Source organism: Nannospalax galili, unplaced genomic scaffold, assembly GCF_000622305.1.
Source record: "Nannospalax galili isolate Female #2095 unplaced genomic scaffold, S.galili_v1.0 scaffold340, whole genome shotgun sequence".
In the NCBI taxonomy this organism is placed as follows: domain Eukaryota; kingdom Metazoa; phylum Chordata; class Mammalia; order Rodentia; family Spalacidae; genus Nannospalax; species Nannospalax galili.
Window position 1 is genome coordinate 147460 of NW_008347519.1, and position 12093 is coordinate 159552.

The 12093-nt window shown below is 50.3% G+C and overlaps 2 protein-coding genes across 2 annotated transcripts in view; one reads left to right on the forward strand and one right to left on the reverse strand.

The window, feature by feature from the left end:
- Nucleotides 1–688: 688 nt before the first annotated feature.
- On the forward strand, nt 689–5559 carry LOC103742896 (25-hydroxyvitamin D-1 alpha hydroxylase, mitochondrial). The gene is made up of 9 exons (XM_008844040.3): nt 689–1099; nt 1716–1906; nt 2369–2571; nt 2658–2858; nt 2951–3123; nt 3331–3503; nt 3642–3720; nt 4117–4314; nt 4650–5559. Exons 1-9 carry the CDS (start codon nt 905–907, stop codon nt 4761–4763), a joined length of 1527 nt encoding a protein of 508 aa, XP_008842262.1. The 5' UTR covers nt 689–904; the 3' UTR covers nt 4764–5559.
- Nucleotides 5560–9063: 3504 nt separating this feature from the next.
- Nucleotides 9064–12093, reverse strand: part of March9 (membrane associated ring-CH-type finger 9) — an 8009-nt gene continuing 4979 nt past the window's right edge. Inside the window, exons 2-4 of the mRNA XM_008844101.2 lie at nt 11002–11157; nt 10180–10372; nt 9064–9921 (exon numbers count right to left, since the gene is read on the reverse strand). Of these exons, the coding sequence (XP_008842323.1) occupies nt 9587–9921; nt 10180–10372; nt 11002–11157 (684 nt within the window). The 3' untranslated portion in view covers nt 9064–9586. The remainder of the gene's footprint in view (nt 9922–10179; nt 10373–11001; nt 11158–12093) is intronic.

Consider the following 12093-nt stretch of genomic DNA (forward strand, 5'->3'; position numbering starts at 1 on the left):
CCCCAAGGACACAAAATCTCCAAATTTCTATACTTTGCAAAAAAAAAAAAAAATTGTAGGGGGAGAAGGGTGTGCATGCCACAGTACATGTGTGGAGGTCAGAGGACAGCTTACAGGAGTCAGTTCTCTTGTACCATGTGGGTCTGGGAATGGAACTCTTATTATCAGGCTTAGCGGAACTGTCATTAGCCACTGAGCTGGCTGTCTTGCCAGCCCTAAAAACTTCATTTCTGTTCCTCAAACCCTAATTCCCTTGGCTGGAAGGAGAGGGCTTGTTGAGCTAAGAGATCTCTCTCCAAGAAACAAAGATGAAGGCTAGCTGGAGTGACTTTAGCCCACTAACTCACATGCCATCTGGCAGGTGCATGGAGCAGAGGGAGAGGAGGGTGTGGCTAGTGAAGGCAAATCCTCACAGGCTGAGAAGGGGCAGCCCAATGCTCCAAGAATATGGGAATAGCTGCAGCTGAGTCTCTCCCTAGTTCTTCATGGAAGTGATGGAGGGTGGGAATTCTCAACGATGGGCCTGAAGGGGCTTGGTTCCCTGGGGAAGGGGTGGAACTGCCAATGCTGGGGACTGGCTCCTGTAATCCATACTAAATAGCCTTTCCCGGGAAGAGAATTTTAGGCTGCTGGACCAGGGTGTTAGCACAGGAGGAGCAACTAAAATAGGCCTCCTGCGGGGATAAGGAATCATTGCAATGGGAAACCCTAAGAAGCCCCAGCCCCGCCTACTTTTCCTGGGAGTGCTGATCTCCAGCGCCCACCATTCTGCAAAAGGGATTGGCTGAGGAGCTTAGTGAGGGGCGTCTTCACCTACTGGGCCGAGGGTTAAATAGGAGTTCAGGCAACTGGGCAAGATGCTCTGGAGAAGAACTCTCCTTGAGTGGGTTCTCTGAATTTAACCATGACCCAGGCGGTCAAGCTTGCCTCCAGAGTGTTCCATCGAGTCCGCTTCCCTCCCCAGCTAGACGCTTCACCCGGCTCCCGAGACTCTGGCTCAGTTCCCCAGAGCTTGTCGGACATCCCAGGGCCCTCTATGCCTAGCTTCCTGACCGAACTTTTCTGCAAAGGCGGGCTGTCTAGGCTACATGAACTGCAGGTAAGATGGGCCGCCTTACCATTCCTGGGGCTGAGGTGGGAAAACTAGCTTCAATGCCAGAAAGAGACAGTGCAATGCAGAACTCAGGAAGAAGCGCCAGTGAGAAGGGGTTACCTGGGGATTATGGGAAAGGCACATTGAGACTGGAGGAGGCGGCTCTGCTGCCCCGGAGTAGTACCAGCAAAGGGAAGCACTCTCATGGTACAGACATTGAGGCACCGGGCGGGTCCAGGACCAGCGCGTCACCAGAGGAAGTGCTCTGTGAGTGCGCTCTGTGCGCTCCGTTCGCTTTTGACTTAAAGCTACCTGCGCCTTTACTGGAGACCCTGAGAGATGCAATCTAGGCGCGGGGCCTTTGGGGGATTTCTCCGCCTAGGTTATACCCAGATAACCAAAGAGAAGTCTTGAATGTCTGCTTTATGCAAAGTCGCTACTCTATTTTGCCCATCTTGCTCAAAGTTTCATGGGCTAGGAGAAAAAGTTTGCAACATCAGGGCTTTCGCTAGCCTAAACTGGAAAAGCTCCCCACTCCCAAGCCTAGCCAAGGCCCTTTGGCACAAGCCAAGCTGCGGGTCTCGGACCCAGGCGTCCTTTTGTCCGCCTCGCGATCTCCCAGGTGCAAGGCTCTGCACGCTACGGACCAATATGGTCGGCCAGCTTTGGAACTCTGCGCACAGTGTATGTGGCCCACCCTGCATTCGTGGAGCAGCTGCTCCGACAAGAGGGTCCTTGTCCGGAGCGCTGCGGTTTCTCATCTTGGGCGGAGCACCGTCGCCGCAGCCAGCGGGCTTGCGGACTTCTTACCGCGTGAGTCCCCCTTGGCTCCCAGAGCCTGTACCCTCCATCCCAACCTTGCTTAGGGTTGGCAGCACACACTATCTGTGGCTTGGAGGGAGGGAGGTGGTATCCAGAAACCTTCTGACATCTTCGTGTTCTCCGATGTGTACTATTCAAACTCAGGTTGAGCTGTTTGTCCTCGCCCCAGCACCCACCCCTCAACTCTGTATCCATTGAGGCCAGAATCCTAGGAACCCGAAGACTAGGCGAGGGTACTAGAATCTGGAAATAACCTAAGCGTCTGTGACTCAAATTACCCTGAAATACACGCCCCTCTCCCTAGAGGAAATAACTAAAGATGAAAGGAGATGGAAGATGGGCGTGGACAGGGGCAGGTTTCTACACCCGGAGCAAGCAGACCCAAAACTTCTAGTCACCCTCTTCTCCACACACGCCGACCTCCCTGACAAGCCCTCTTCTGCACCCCCGCAGGGAAGGCGGAGAATGGCAGAGGCTCCGAAGTCTCCTGGGCCCGCTACTCCTTCGGCCTCAAGCAGCCTCTGGTTATGCAGGAACTCTGTACGACGTGGTCCATGACCTTGTGCAAAGACTTCGGCGCCAGCGGGGCCGTGGTACCGGGCCGCCCGCCCTGGTTCGGGATGTGGCCGGAGAGTTTTACAAATTTGGACTAGAAGGTGAGTCCCATAACGGAGTCTGGGACAGGTGTAAGGTGGCTCTGGCCCGTGGCTCGCGATGTCTGACAGCTCCCCCTCCCGGCCAGGCATAGGAGCCGTGCTGCTGGGTTCCCGCCTGGGGTGCCTGGAAGCTGAAGTTCCCCCAGACACAGTGACCTTCATCCATGCAGTAGGCTCAGTGTTTGTGTCCACACTGTTGACCATGGCAATGCCCGACTGGATGCACCGCCTAGTGCCTGGACCCTGGGCCCGCCTCTGCCGAGACTGGGACAAGATGTTTGACTTTGGTAAGGTACAGAAGTGAGGGGGCTGGGAGGATCTAAAGCTTCAGGGAGGGGAAGGGGGTAGTGAGGCATGGGTGTGCCTTCTTCCTTCTCAGCCCAGCAGCATGTGGAGCTGCGAGAGGGTGAAGTGGCTGTGAGAAACCAGGGAAGGCCTGAGGAGAACATGTCATCTCGGCATCACTTGACTTACTTCCTTTTTCGGGAGAAGTTGCCTATCCAGTCCATCGTGGGAAATGTGACAGAGCTGCTACTGGCTGGAGTGGACACGGTGAGATTCCCTCTCCATGCTGTGAGCCTGGCTTCCAGAGTGTAGCTCCCCAGGCTCTAGGACCACTTTCCTGATTGAGGGAATCCACTCTGGCAATGTATACCTGCTTAGTCTTAGTACCTCCTTGGCCCCAGACCATACCCTATCCTACTCTTTAACCTGAGTTCCTGTGTCTGACATCTCAGATGCTCTCACTTCTTCCCTCAGGTGTCCAACACACTCTCCTGGGCTCTCTACGAGCTCTCCCGGCACCCTGAAGTCCAGTCGGCACTCCACTCTGAGATCACAGCTGCCCTGGCCTGTGCCTCCTGTACCCACCCCCACGCTACTGTTCTATCCCAGCTACCCCTGTTGAAGGCTGTGATCAAGGAAGTGTTGAGGTGAGAAGGAAGGAAAGGAGGAACTAGAGAAATGCTAGGGGAGGGCTGAGGAAGCAGATAGTGGAAGTGGGAGATGAGGAGAAGCTGTATCCTCCAACCCCACCTTGCTGAAACCCCATCTTTTGCTTTGTGACCTAGATTGTACCCTGTAGTGCCTGGAAATTCCCGTGTCCCAGATAAAGACATCCATGTAGGTGACTACATCATCCCCCAAAACGTGAGTAAAGCTTTTTTGCTAAGCCATTCTTTACTATCTCCAACCCTAGCCATTCTCAAACAGCCCCCCCCAAAGCTTTTCAGCCCACCCTATGCCCCCAGTACCGCCCCCTAGGATATAATGGGGTAGCAGAGAAACTTCATCATCAATGAGGGCCTACTTTTGTCCCTGTCCACAGATCCTCTTGTTCGCATTCACCCATTCTGCATTCCTCTGCTCAGACTGATAAATCTGTGCCTTGTAGGGGATGAGAGTGTTGAGTTAGGGTGTGGCTATGTAGCCGAAGCTGGCCTTGAACTCACTATCCTCCTGTCTTACTTCCTGAGGACTGGAATTATAAGTGTGGGCCACAATACCTGGCTACTGAACTAACAAGTTGTGTTCATCCCCCACCAGACACTGGTCTCTCTGTGTCACTATGCCACTTCAAGAGACCCTGCCCAGTTCCCAGAGCCAAACTCTTTTCATCCAACTCGCTGGCTGGGGGAGAGCCCAGCCCCCCATCCATTTGCATCTCTTCCTTTTGGTTTTGGCAAGCGCAGCTGCATGGGGAGACGCCTGGCAGAGCTTGAGCTACAAATGGCTTTGGCCCAAGTAAGTGATCTAGAACTTATACCATCCCCAGACTCGAAAGACCCAATCCTTCTAAATGTGGGTGCTCTTGTCCTCTGACGACTTCGAAAAACATAAGACTCAGCAGACCTAAACTTTGGAACTACAACAGTCCCATCAAGGCCTGGGGTATAAGCAAGAGTATTTGGACTATCTTCTTCCCTTCCCTACTCCCTTACCTGACTGGCCAAGAAGTCTCTTAGTGGCCACAGGTGCCATCCCAACATTAGTCATTTTGATGCTAATGATGCTGTTTATCAATCCATCCTCCCATTACAGATCTACCCACAGTAATAGTCTTCTTCCTCCCTTTCTAGATCTTGACCCATTTTGAGGTGCTGCCTGAGCCAGGTGCTCCCCCAATCAGACCCATGACCCGGACTGTCCTGGTACCTGAGAGAAGCATCAATCTACAGTTTATAGACAGATAGTCCTATGGAAGGAGGCTGTTGTCATCTACCGTTTTTCTCTAACTAGGCATAAGAAATGCACCTCTGCCCGAGGCCTTTCTGTCTTAGACTGCAGGAGGTAGGCCTGACTTATGTATAAAGTATGTACTTGGCCTGACTCAGTAGGTCCTGACAGACGATGGTCCCTCCTCGTGCTCAGTACTTCTCCTGGTCATCCCTCAAGGTCTAGCTCAGGTTTTAACACATCCTTCAAGGGCCAACTCAGATGTTAACTAATAACCCTAGTGGCCTAAAGAAAGATTCAACCACTGTTCTTTTGGTGCTTACATGGTGTTCATTGATGTGCTGGCTAAGCATTTATTATGGCATGAGCTAAGTAATTGTGCATCTGGTCTGTACCTGGTTGGTTCTCCCTCTAAGCATGTGAGCTCTTTGAGGAGGGATGAGGCCTTACTGGTCTTTTTTTATTCTTTTGAGATGGAGCCTTGCTATGTAGCCCAGATTGTCCTTGAACTCAATCTTCTTGCCTCCCCTTCCCCAGTGCTAGGATTACAAATACTACCACTCCCAGCCTTATTTGGTCTTTAGATCTCCTGTCAGGGCCTATCCCTGGCTCAGCAATACCATACACATTCTCAGACTGAGTCTGGACCATGTGGCAGAAAGGATGAGTAGCTTACCAGGTTCTACCTACTCCTTTTCTTCTTCTTTTAAAAAGTTATTTATTTTTATTTTATGTGTATGAGCATATTGTCTGCATATATGCAAGTGCACCCATATAATGCTTCTGGAGGTTAGAAGAGGCATCAAATCCCCTAGAACTGGAGTTACAGACAGTTGTTAGCTGCCATGTGGATGCTAGGAATGGAATCTGGGTCCCCTGCAAGAGCACCCAGTGCTCTTAACGGCTGAACCATCTCTCCAGCCCCTCCCCTTGTCTTCTTCATCTTGCCCCAGGAAGGTGAATCTGCCCTGGCCTGGCGTACAATAAAATTTTTTTAACTCTCTATGGCTCTTTGGACACTTAAATGGCCTTGCTCCACTACTTAGTTCCCATCTTTTTGGCCTGCCTCTTTCAAGGCCTGTCTTTATACTGAATTTTTTAAAATATTAACAAACTTTCAAATAAAATGTTTAATCCTTGACTTACTTTTTTCCTACTCCTGGCAAGATACTGACCCCCATCTCCCACCTTGGCTTCTCAGGTCCTGGGAGTGACTCCCATAACAATGGGAGGTCTGGATGCTCCATCTGGAAGAGTGATTTGTGATGCGCAAACCCAGACATGTTTCTGTCTGTAGTGGGAATAGCCAAGTCTATCTGGCTTCCTGGAAGAGATGGGGGGGGGATCAAATGGTAAATGTGAGAGCTAAGTTGTAAAATGGGTCGAGGAGCCAAGGGCTTACAGGGATGGGCCAAGGCAGCTGACTCTTTGGTAAGCTTTCGGAACCTGAACTCCCATAATTGAAGGCCACCCTTCAATTTTCCAGAGACACCCTCTGCTGTCTCTGGCAAAGTTACTCCAAGATAATGTCCTTCAAAGACAGGGGTACAGGCAGGGAAGTGGAGTCAGGTAGACAGAATTAAAGCTGAATGAGTAGCCAGAAACCCTGGGGCATGGAGGCAGGAGAAGGGGGCCAGGCAGAGAAAATCTGTTTCCCTGTGTCAGCACTCTCTGACCCCCCCTCAGGGACTGCACACACTACTCCTCTTGTAATGTATACAGATTAACTCAGCTTCCATCTGAATAAATCTCTCAACACTCTGCACAGTTCCTTCTATACCCCAGATTACCCTCCCCAGGTCAGGACTTGCATTTTTCTTTCCCTCCCCCATTCCAATTAGCTGGGTATAGAGTCTGCTCCACCCTCTGCCCCTAAACATGGCTCCCTGACCACAGACACTTAGTCAGCCAGCAGGCTTTCCATGTAAGATCAAATCCTGCAAGATCCATAGGAGCGGGGCATGCCTTATGAAGACCAAGTACATTTACTTCTTCGCTCAACACTTCCTCTACTGGACATTCATTCTCCACCTCAACTCACATATCACCAAGTTCAACCTGAACATAAAATACATGATTTTTAGCAGGTTTGAGCTTTAAGGGAGAATAAAGCCATCTATAAGACCCATTTCTCTGTTTCTACCCTCCTTCTGTGCTGTTCAGAGGCCAAAGAGAAAAGCCCACTTGAGAGCAGCAATGCCTATAACCCCTTTCCTTGACAAGGATCTATGTAAGCTAGAAAAAAGGAGACTCTGTATGGCTGGCTCCTGGACCTAAGACTTCTTGGGTGGTGGAGAAGGAAAAGTACTGTCTTAGTGAAGCTTTAGGACTCACAGTGCACAAGGGTATGTCTAAGCTTCCATGAGGCACCATTATGAGGGACATCCCAGGCTTGGAGCAAAAACTCCACATGTGTCTTATCTACCTGAGCCCTTCTACCAGCACAGGCATTAATAGTCACTCTGATTTGCTATCCCCTATCTGATCACCCCAGCTCTTCTGCTAATGGCAAATCAATAAAGCTTGACCCTTCTGTCTCCCAGGTGGGGAGTGTTAGTATGTCTCTGGGGAAAGTTTCCCACCAGGAAATTGGAGAACTCTGAACTGCTTTCTCCTTTACTCTGATCCTCTCAGAACCCTCACACTTGGTAGTAAATCAGACCCCCAGTGCAGCTTTGGTTCCTACACCAAGCCAATCTGATACCAGCACCATGGAGAGCGGCCAGGACCCTTGTCGGGAGGGAAGTGGAGCTAGGTTTCCCCATGCTTCAGGATAGGTGGGCCGTTGAAGAGAAGCAGCTTTCCCAAGCTGTCTCAAGGGATGAGGCAGAGCAGAACCTTCTGGAAGAGGACCAATAATAAGAAAGGCCTCTGGATCTGACTTTAGCAATGTATAAAGGAAATTTTTAATTGCTCATGAACGGTTCACTTATTCCAGGAGGGAAGTGGAGCTAGGTTTCCCCATGCTTCAGGATAGGTGGGCCGTTGAAGAGAAGCAGCTTTCCCAAGCTGTCTCAAGGGATGAGGCAGAGCAGAACCTTCTGGAAGAGGACCAATAATAAGAAAGGCCTCTGGATCTGACTTTAGCAATGTATAAAGGAAATTTTTAATTGCTCATGAACGGTTCACTTAAAGGACACCATCATTCATATAATTCCCAGCCCCCAGGCTTCAGGAGAAATGGACCAAACTTCAACCTGATCACATTTTTTGATGGTGTGGGGGATCAAACCCAAGACCTCATGAATGCTAAGCAAGTACTCTACCACTGACCTACACCCCCAGCCCTCTGACCCATATTTCAACAAGTCCTTCCCAAATCCTTTCTCTAATAAACAATAGCCCTCCTGTGCTTCTGCCTTCAAGCACAGCACCTTCCACTAATAGCACTAGCTAGGCATACGAGGATCAGACCTGTGATACTCAACTACCATAGAAACAGTTTCAAATGGGGTTGGAAACACAATGGTGAGGTAAGAAGTTCACTCTGTGTCATTCCAAATGAGTCCATATCCATCTCACACTTTTTCTGGGGGTGCACAGTACCTGGAAAGGACTAATGGAACACAGACACTCTCAGAATAGGCTGAGTGGCTCCAGTCTTCACTCCCAGGCCCTAGGTCTCAATGTTTGGAGGGTCAGAAGAGTTCTCATTCCTACCATCCTCCACATTTACAGTATCTATTTCCCTTTCTGTTTCTGTATCTATTTTATCATCAAAATTCCAAAGTTCTGTGCCACTTCTGATGAAAAACAGATTTTGGAATTTGTCATACCAGCTACTGCTTAAAATAAATGGGCCATAGGCCAGGCGTGGTGGTGCATGCCTTTAGTCCCAGCACTTGGGAGGCAGAGGCAGGCGGATCTTTGTGAGTTCTACATAGTGAGTTCAGGTCAGCTGGGATTACAGGGAGACCCTGTCTCAAAAAGAAAAATAAATAAATTAAATAAATAAATAAATGAACCATCAACCAGCCCAGAAATATTTTTATGCCATTATCAATTTTCTTTGCAATAGTATCCAGCCTGTCCCTCGTTTATCCTCATTCCAATTCTATGAGGTAGACAGGAAAACAACAGCTGAGAGATTTTTTCCTAAATCACACAACTCACAGGTGGCAGGTCCACCCCTCTTCGGCTACCTCTTGAGCACTGCCACCTAGCAGCCAATATGAATTATTCACCAGTAGGCGGGAGTCCTTCCTCCAATTCCAAATGCACTGCTTGCTGCATCTGGGACTTGCAACCTGTGCAGAGAAGCCTCCCCACACCCTCCAGCACCCCAGAAAAGCCCCAGATGAGAAAGGAGTCTCCACGTGCATATAAATGATTCTTTATGCTCTTCCCCCATGCAATGGGGGGGTGGAGCAGGGGGAAGTCCCCCGCCCTCATGCAGGGAACGGGAGGTCAATGTTTACTAGTCTTATTGCCAGATGCCCTGTGGCCATGGGATGGGGAGTGGGGGTCTACAGCCCCTTTTTTTCTGGCATTGGTCTCCTTTCACCAAGTCACCATGGTAGAGCCAGGGGGCTGGAGGCCCTAGAGCTGAGGTAAAGATGGTTCTCTCCAGGAAGAAAAGCTGTTCTCCCTGCCTGCTTTCTGGCCATCTCAAGATGAGTATGAGGTGGTGTCAGTGGGAGCTGGAATGTCATCCAGATGTCTACCCTGTGGGCAGTAGAGGCCAGACAATGTCTCCAGTTTGAGGCTGTCCACAGAGATCCTCAGTGGTGGGGTCACTGTGTTCCAAACACCTTATCTAGGCCATACCTCCAGCAGCCAGGAGAGCTCACTCATCGCTGGCTAATGCACTGACTTAAGATCCTTGCTCCTGAAGTCCAGGTCAGACTGTGGTGACCCTCATGACAACCTCTCGGCCAGAATGAGAGCTGGAACGGGCATCTGGTGGCCGCAGCTGTCCAAGGAGATGCAGGATTGTGTAGCCACAGCGCTGAGGCAAGAGCGTCCGCATGCGCTGGGCAGCTGGGGGCCGGCTGGGGGCCCCAGCAGGGGGGCCCATCCTTGAGGTCCTAGGGCCTGGCTTGCCCGCTGCCCCTCCCCCTGCATCTCCTCCTATGTCCTTGGTCTTGTCATAATTCAGGACCTTCCACTGTTGGTTCACTGCCTGCCAGCGCTTGAAGATACGGTAGACAGAAGAGCCTTCATGGACGATGAGGCCTAAGCAACAGGGATAAGAAATCCAGGGTCAACTGCTGCCCAGACCTAGGCCACAGGTTCTTAAGCATGCATTTCTGCAGAGTGAGAAGATAGAGCTTCAAAGGACCGAAGAGAAGCAGGGAAGGAAGGGGCACCAGGACAGCTTTAACACTCTCTACTAGGAGAAAATATGGCCATGAAACTAGGGGTGGGCAGGGAATTTAGGTGGGTGAGTAAAGGAAGATGCTGAGCAGGTACAGGGGACAGAAATATTCTTACCTATGCAGACAACATCCATGAAGCCGTACATGCCATAGCAGATCTGAAAGAGCAGATCCTGTCGTTGCCACTTAGCTGAAGGGCTGAGTGAGGACCAGATGAGCCAGGAAATGCTGGCAACGAGGAAGAGTGAGCCCAGAACTATGGCAGCAATCTGGACCTTTTCAATGACAGTCAGGGAGATGGCCTGCCACTGTTTGGGAGAAAGGACTCCAAAAAGTCACCAGAAGGGATAGAGAGTGCACGGTGGACAGCTCTGAAGCCAGGAGCCTTCCCTACACTGCTCAGGCAGAACTAAAATTTATCTTCTCCATATTCTGATCTAACCTTAAAACATGGCATTCACCCAGCACCATTTGTCTACCTTATTCTAGAAAGGCAGAATTGGGTAAGTGCTCTGAAGCCCAAACATATAGGTCCAATCTTAACTCCATCACTTGCTAGCTGAGTAACATTAGGCGGGTTTTTAATCTCTTTGTTTATCAGTGCCCTCATTTCTAAAACAGGCACAATAATAGTATCTAATAGGATTATTATGAAGATTAAAAGAGTTAATATACAACAAAACAACATACAGAAAATACAATGTGTTTGTGATCATCATCTTTTTTTCTCTTGTCCCAAGAGTCTAAAACAGGATCAGAACATAAGCTGGCATCCAATAAGTGTCTTTGTGACTAACTGGAGGATTTCTAGACCATAATAGTGGAAAGAGGTAGCTCTGGGAAAACAGTAAATGAGATGAAATAGGCTCCTGCAAGGTTCCTAGTTCAGACGTCTGAAAGGCCTTTGCCCATTCTGAGTCCTCTCCCTGCACCTCACCTGCAGTGGATTCTTGGTGCTGATCGCCAGGACCTGGTACTTGAAGTAGCAGAGTTCACAGCTCCAAGAGCCCCTCTCACTAATCCAGCGGATGAGGCAGGGTTGGTGTGTGCAGCGCACTGAGCCGTCACAGCGGCAAGGGCTCAGGAGCTCCCCCTGGAGGAAGAGAGGGGTGGGGCCCTGTCAGCCAGCCATCATCACCTGGACCCCACTGAGCTCCTATCATCAATCACCTGGACCTCTGCAGCACTCCAGAAGACCTCTTCCTTAGGTCAGTCATATTCCCACATTTTAAAAATTCAGGACTTTTACCCAAAACAGGGAAAGAGGGTAAGGCTGCAGTAGAAAAATCAAGAAGTCAGAGCTCGAGAAAAACTCATTCCTAAGGGATGAAAAATGGCGGGGGGGGGGCTGTCTTCCCTCTTCCTAGAATTTGGAAGGATGATCTTTAAGATATTCCAAAGGGAAGACCTCTCCCTGGGATCTGGAGGGAGGCGAGAATCAGAGCTTCTGAGCTATGTCTTTCCTTCACCCAACTCTGGGATGGATAACTTCTGGGTTTCCAAATGTTAAAATGGGAAGAAATTCTGGGGGTGGAAACAGAGCAGGGTCCCCTTTAGTCAAGGAATCATTTCTTACTGAAGAGACAGTCTTTGACACTATCCCGGGACAACTTTGTCTATAAAATTAAACAAAGAAGGCTCTTTAGAATGAGGTGGAAAGTTGCAGAATGGGGGCAGTGAAAAGTGCCCCACCAAAAGAAATGAGTGAGGCGGGGTGGTGGTTGGCCCCTCCCCTCAAGGTGGAAACACTTGCACTCTCCTCCCAGAGAATAGGGCCCTTCAACCAACGAGGACCTTAAGGTGAGTGGAGCAGGAGCTAACAGCTGTCCCTGTCCATTGGTGACAGGGATTCCAAGTCCTCTTGGAGAAAGCCCCACCCCATCCTGGGAACCACTGACACCCCCCCCAACCCTGACACACTCCAGGAGTCTCCAGCCAGCCCGACCTCACCCCATTCCCACTCGGGGTCCTGGGTCCCGCCCAGCTCCCCAGGCCCCGCCCCCTGCTCACACTCTCCGAGGACACCCCA

Coding starts and splice junctions, on each gene's coding strand:
- LOC103742896 (XM_008844040.3), top strand. CDS start 905: ATGACCCAGGCGGTCAAGCTTGCCTCCAGAGTGTTCCATCGAGTCCGC. Junction 2,859..2,950: donor GGACAAGATGTTTGACTTTG/GTAAGGTACAGA, acceptor CTTCCTTCTCAG/CCCAGCAGCATGTGGAGCTG. Junction 3,504..3,641: donor GTGATCAAGGAAGTGTTGAG/GTGAGAAGGAAG, acceptor TTTGTGACCTAG/ATTGTACCCTGTAGTGCCTG.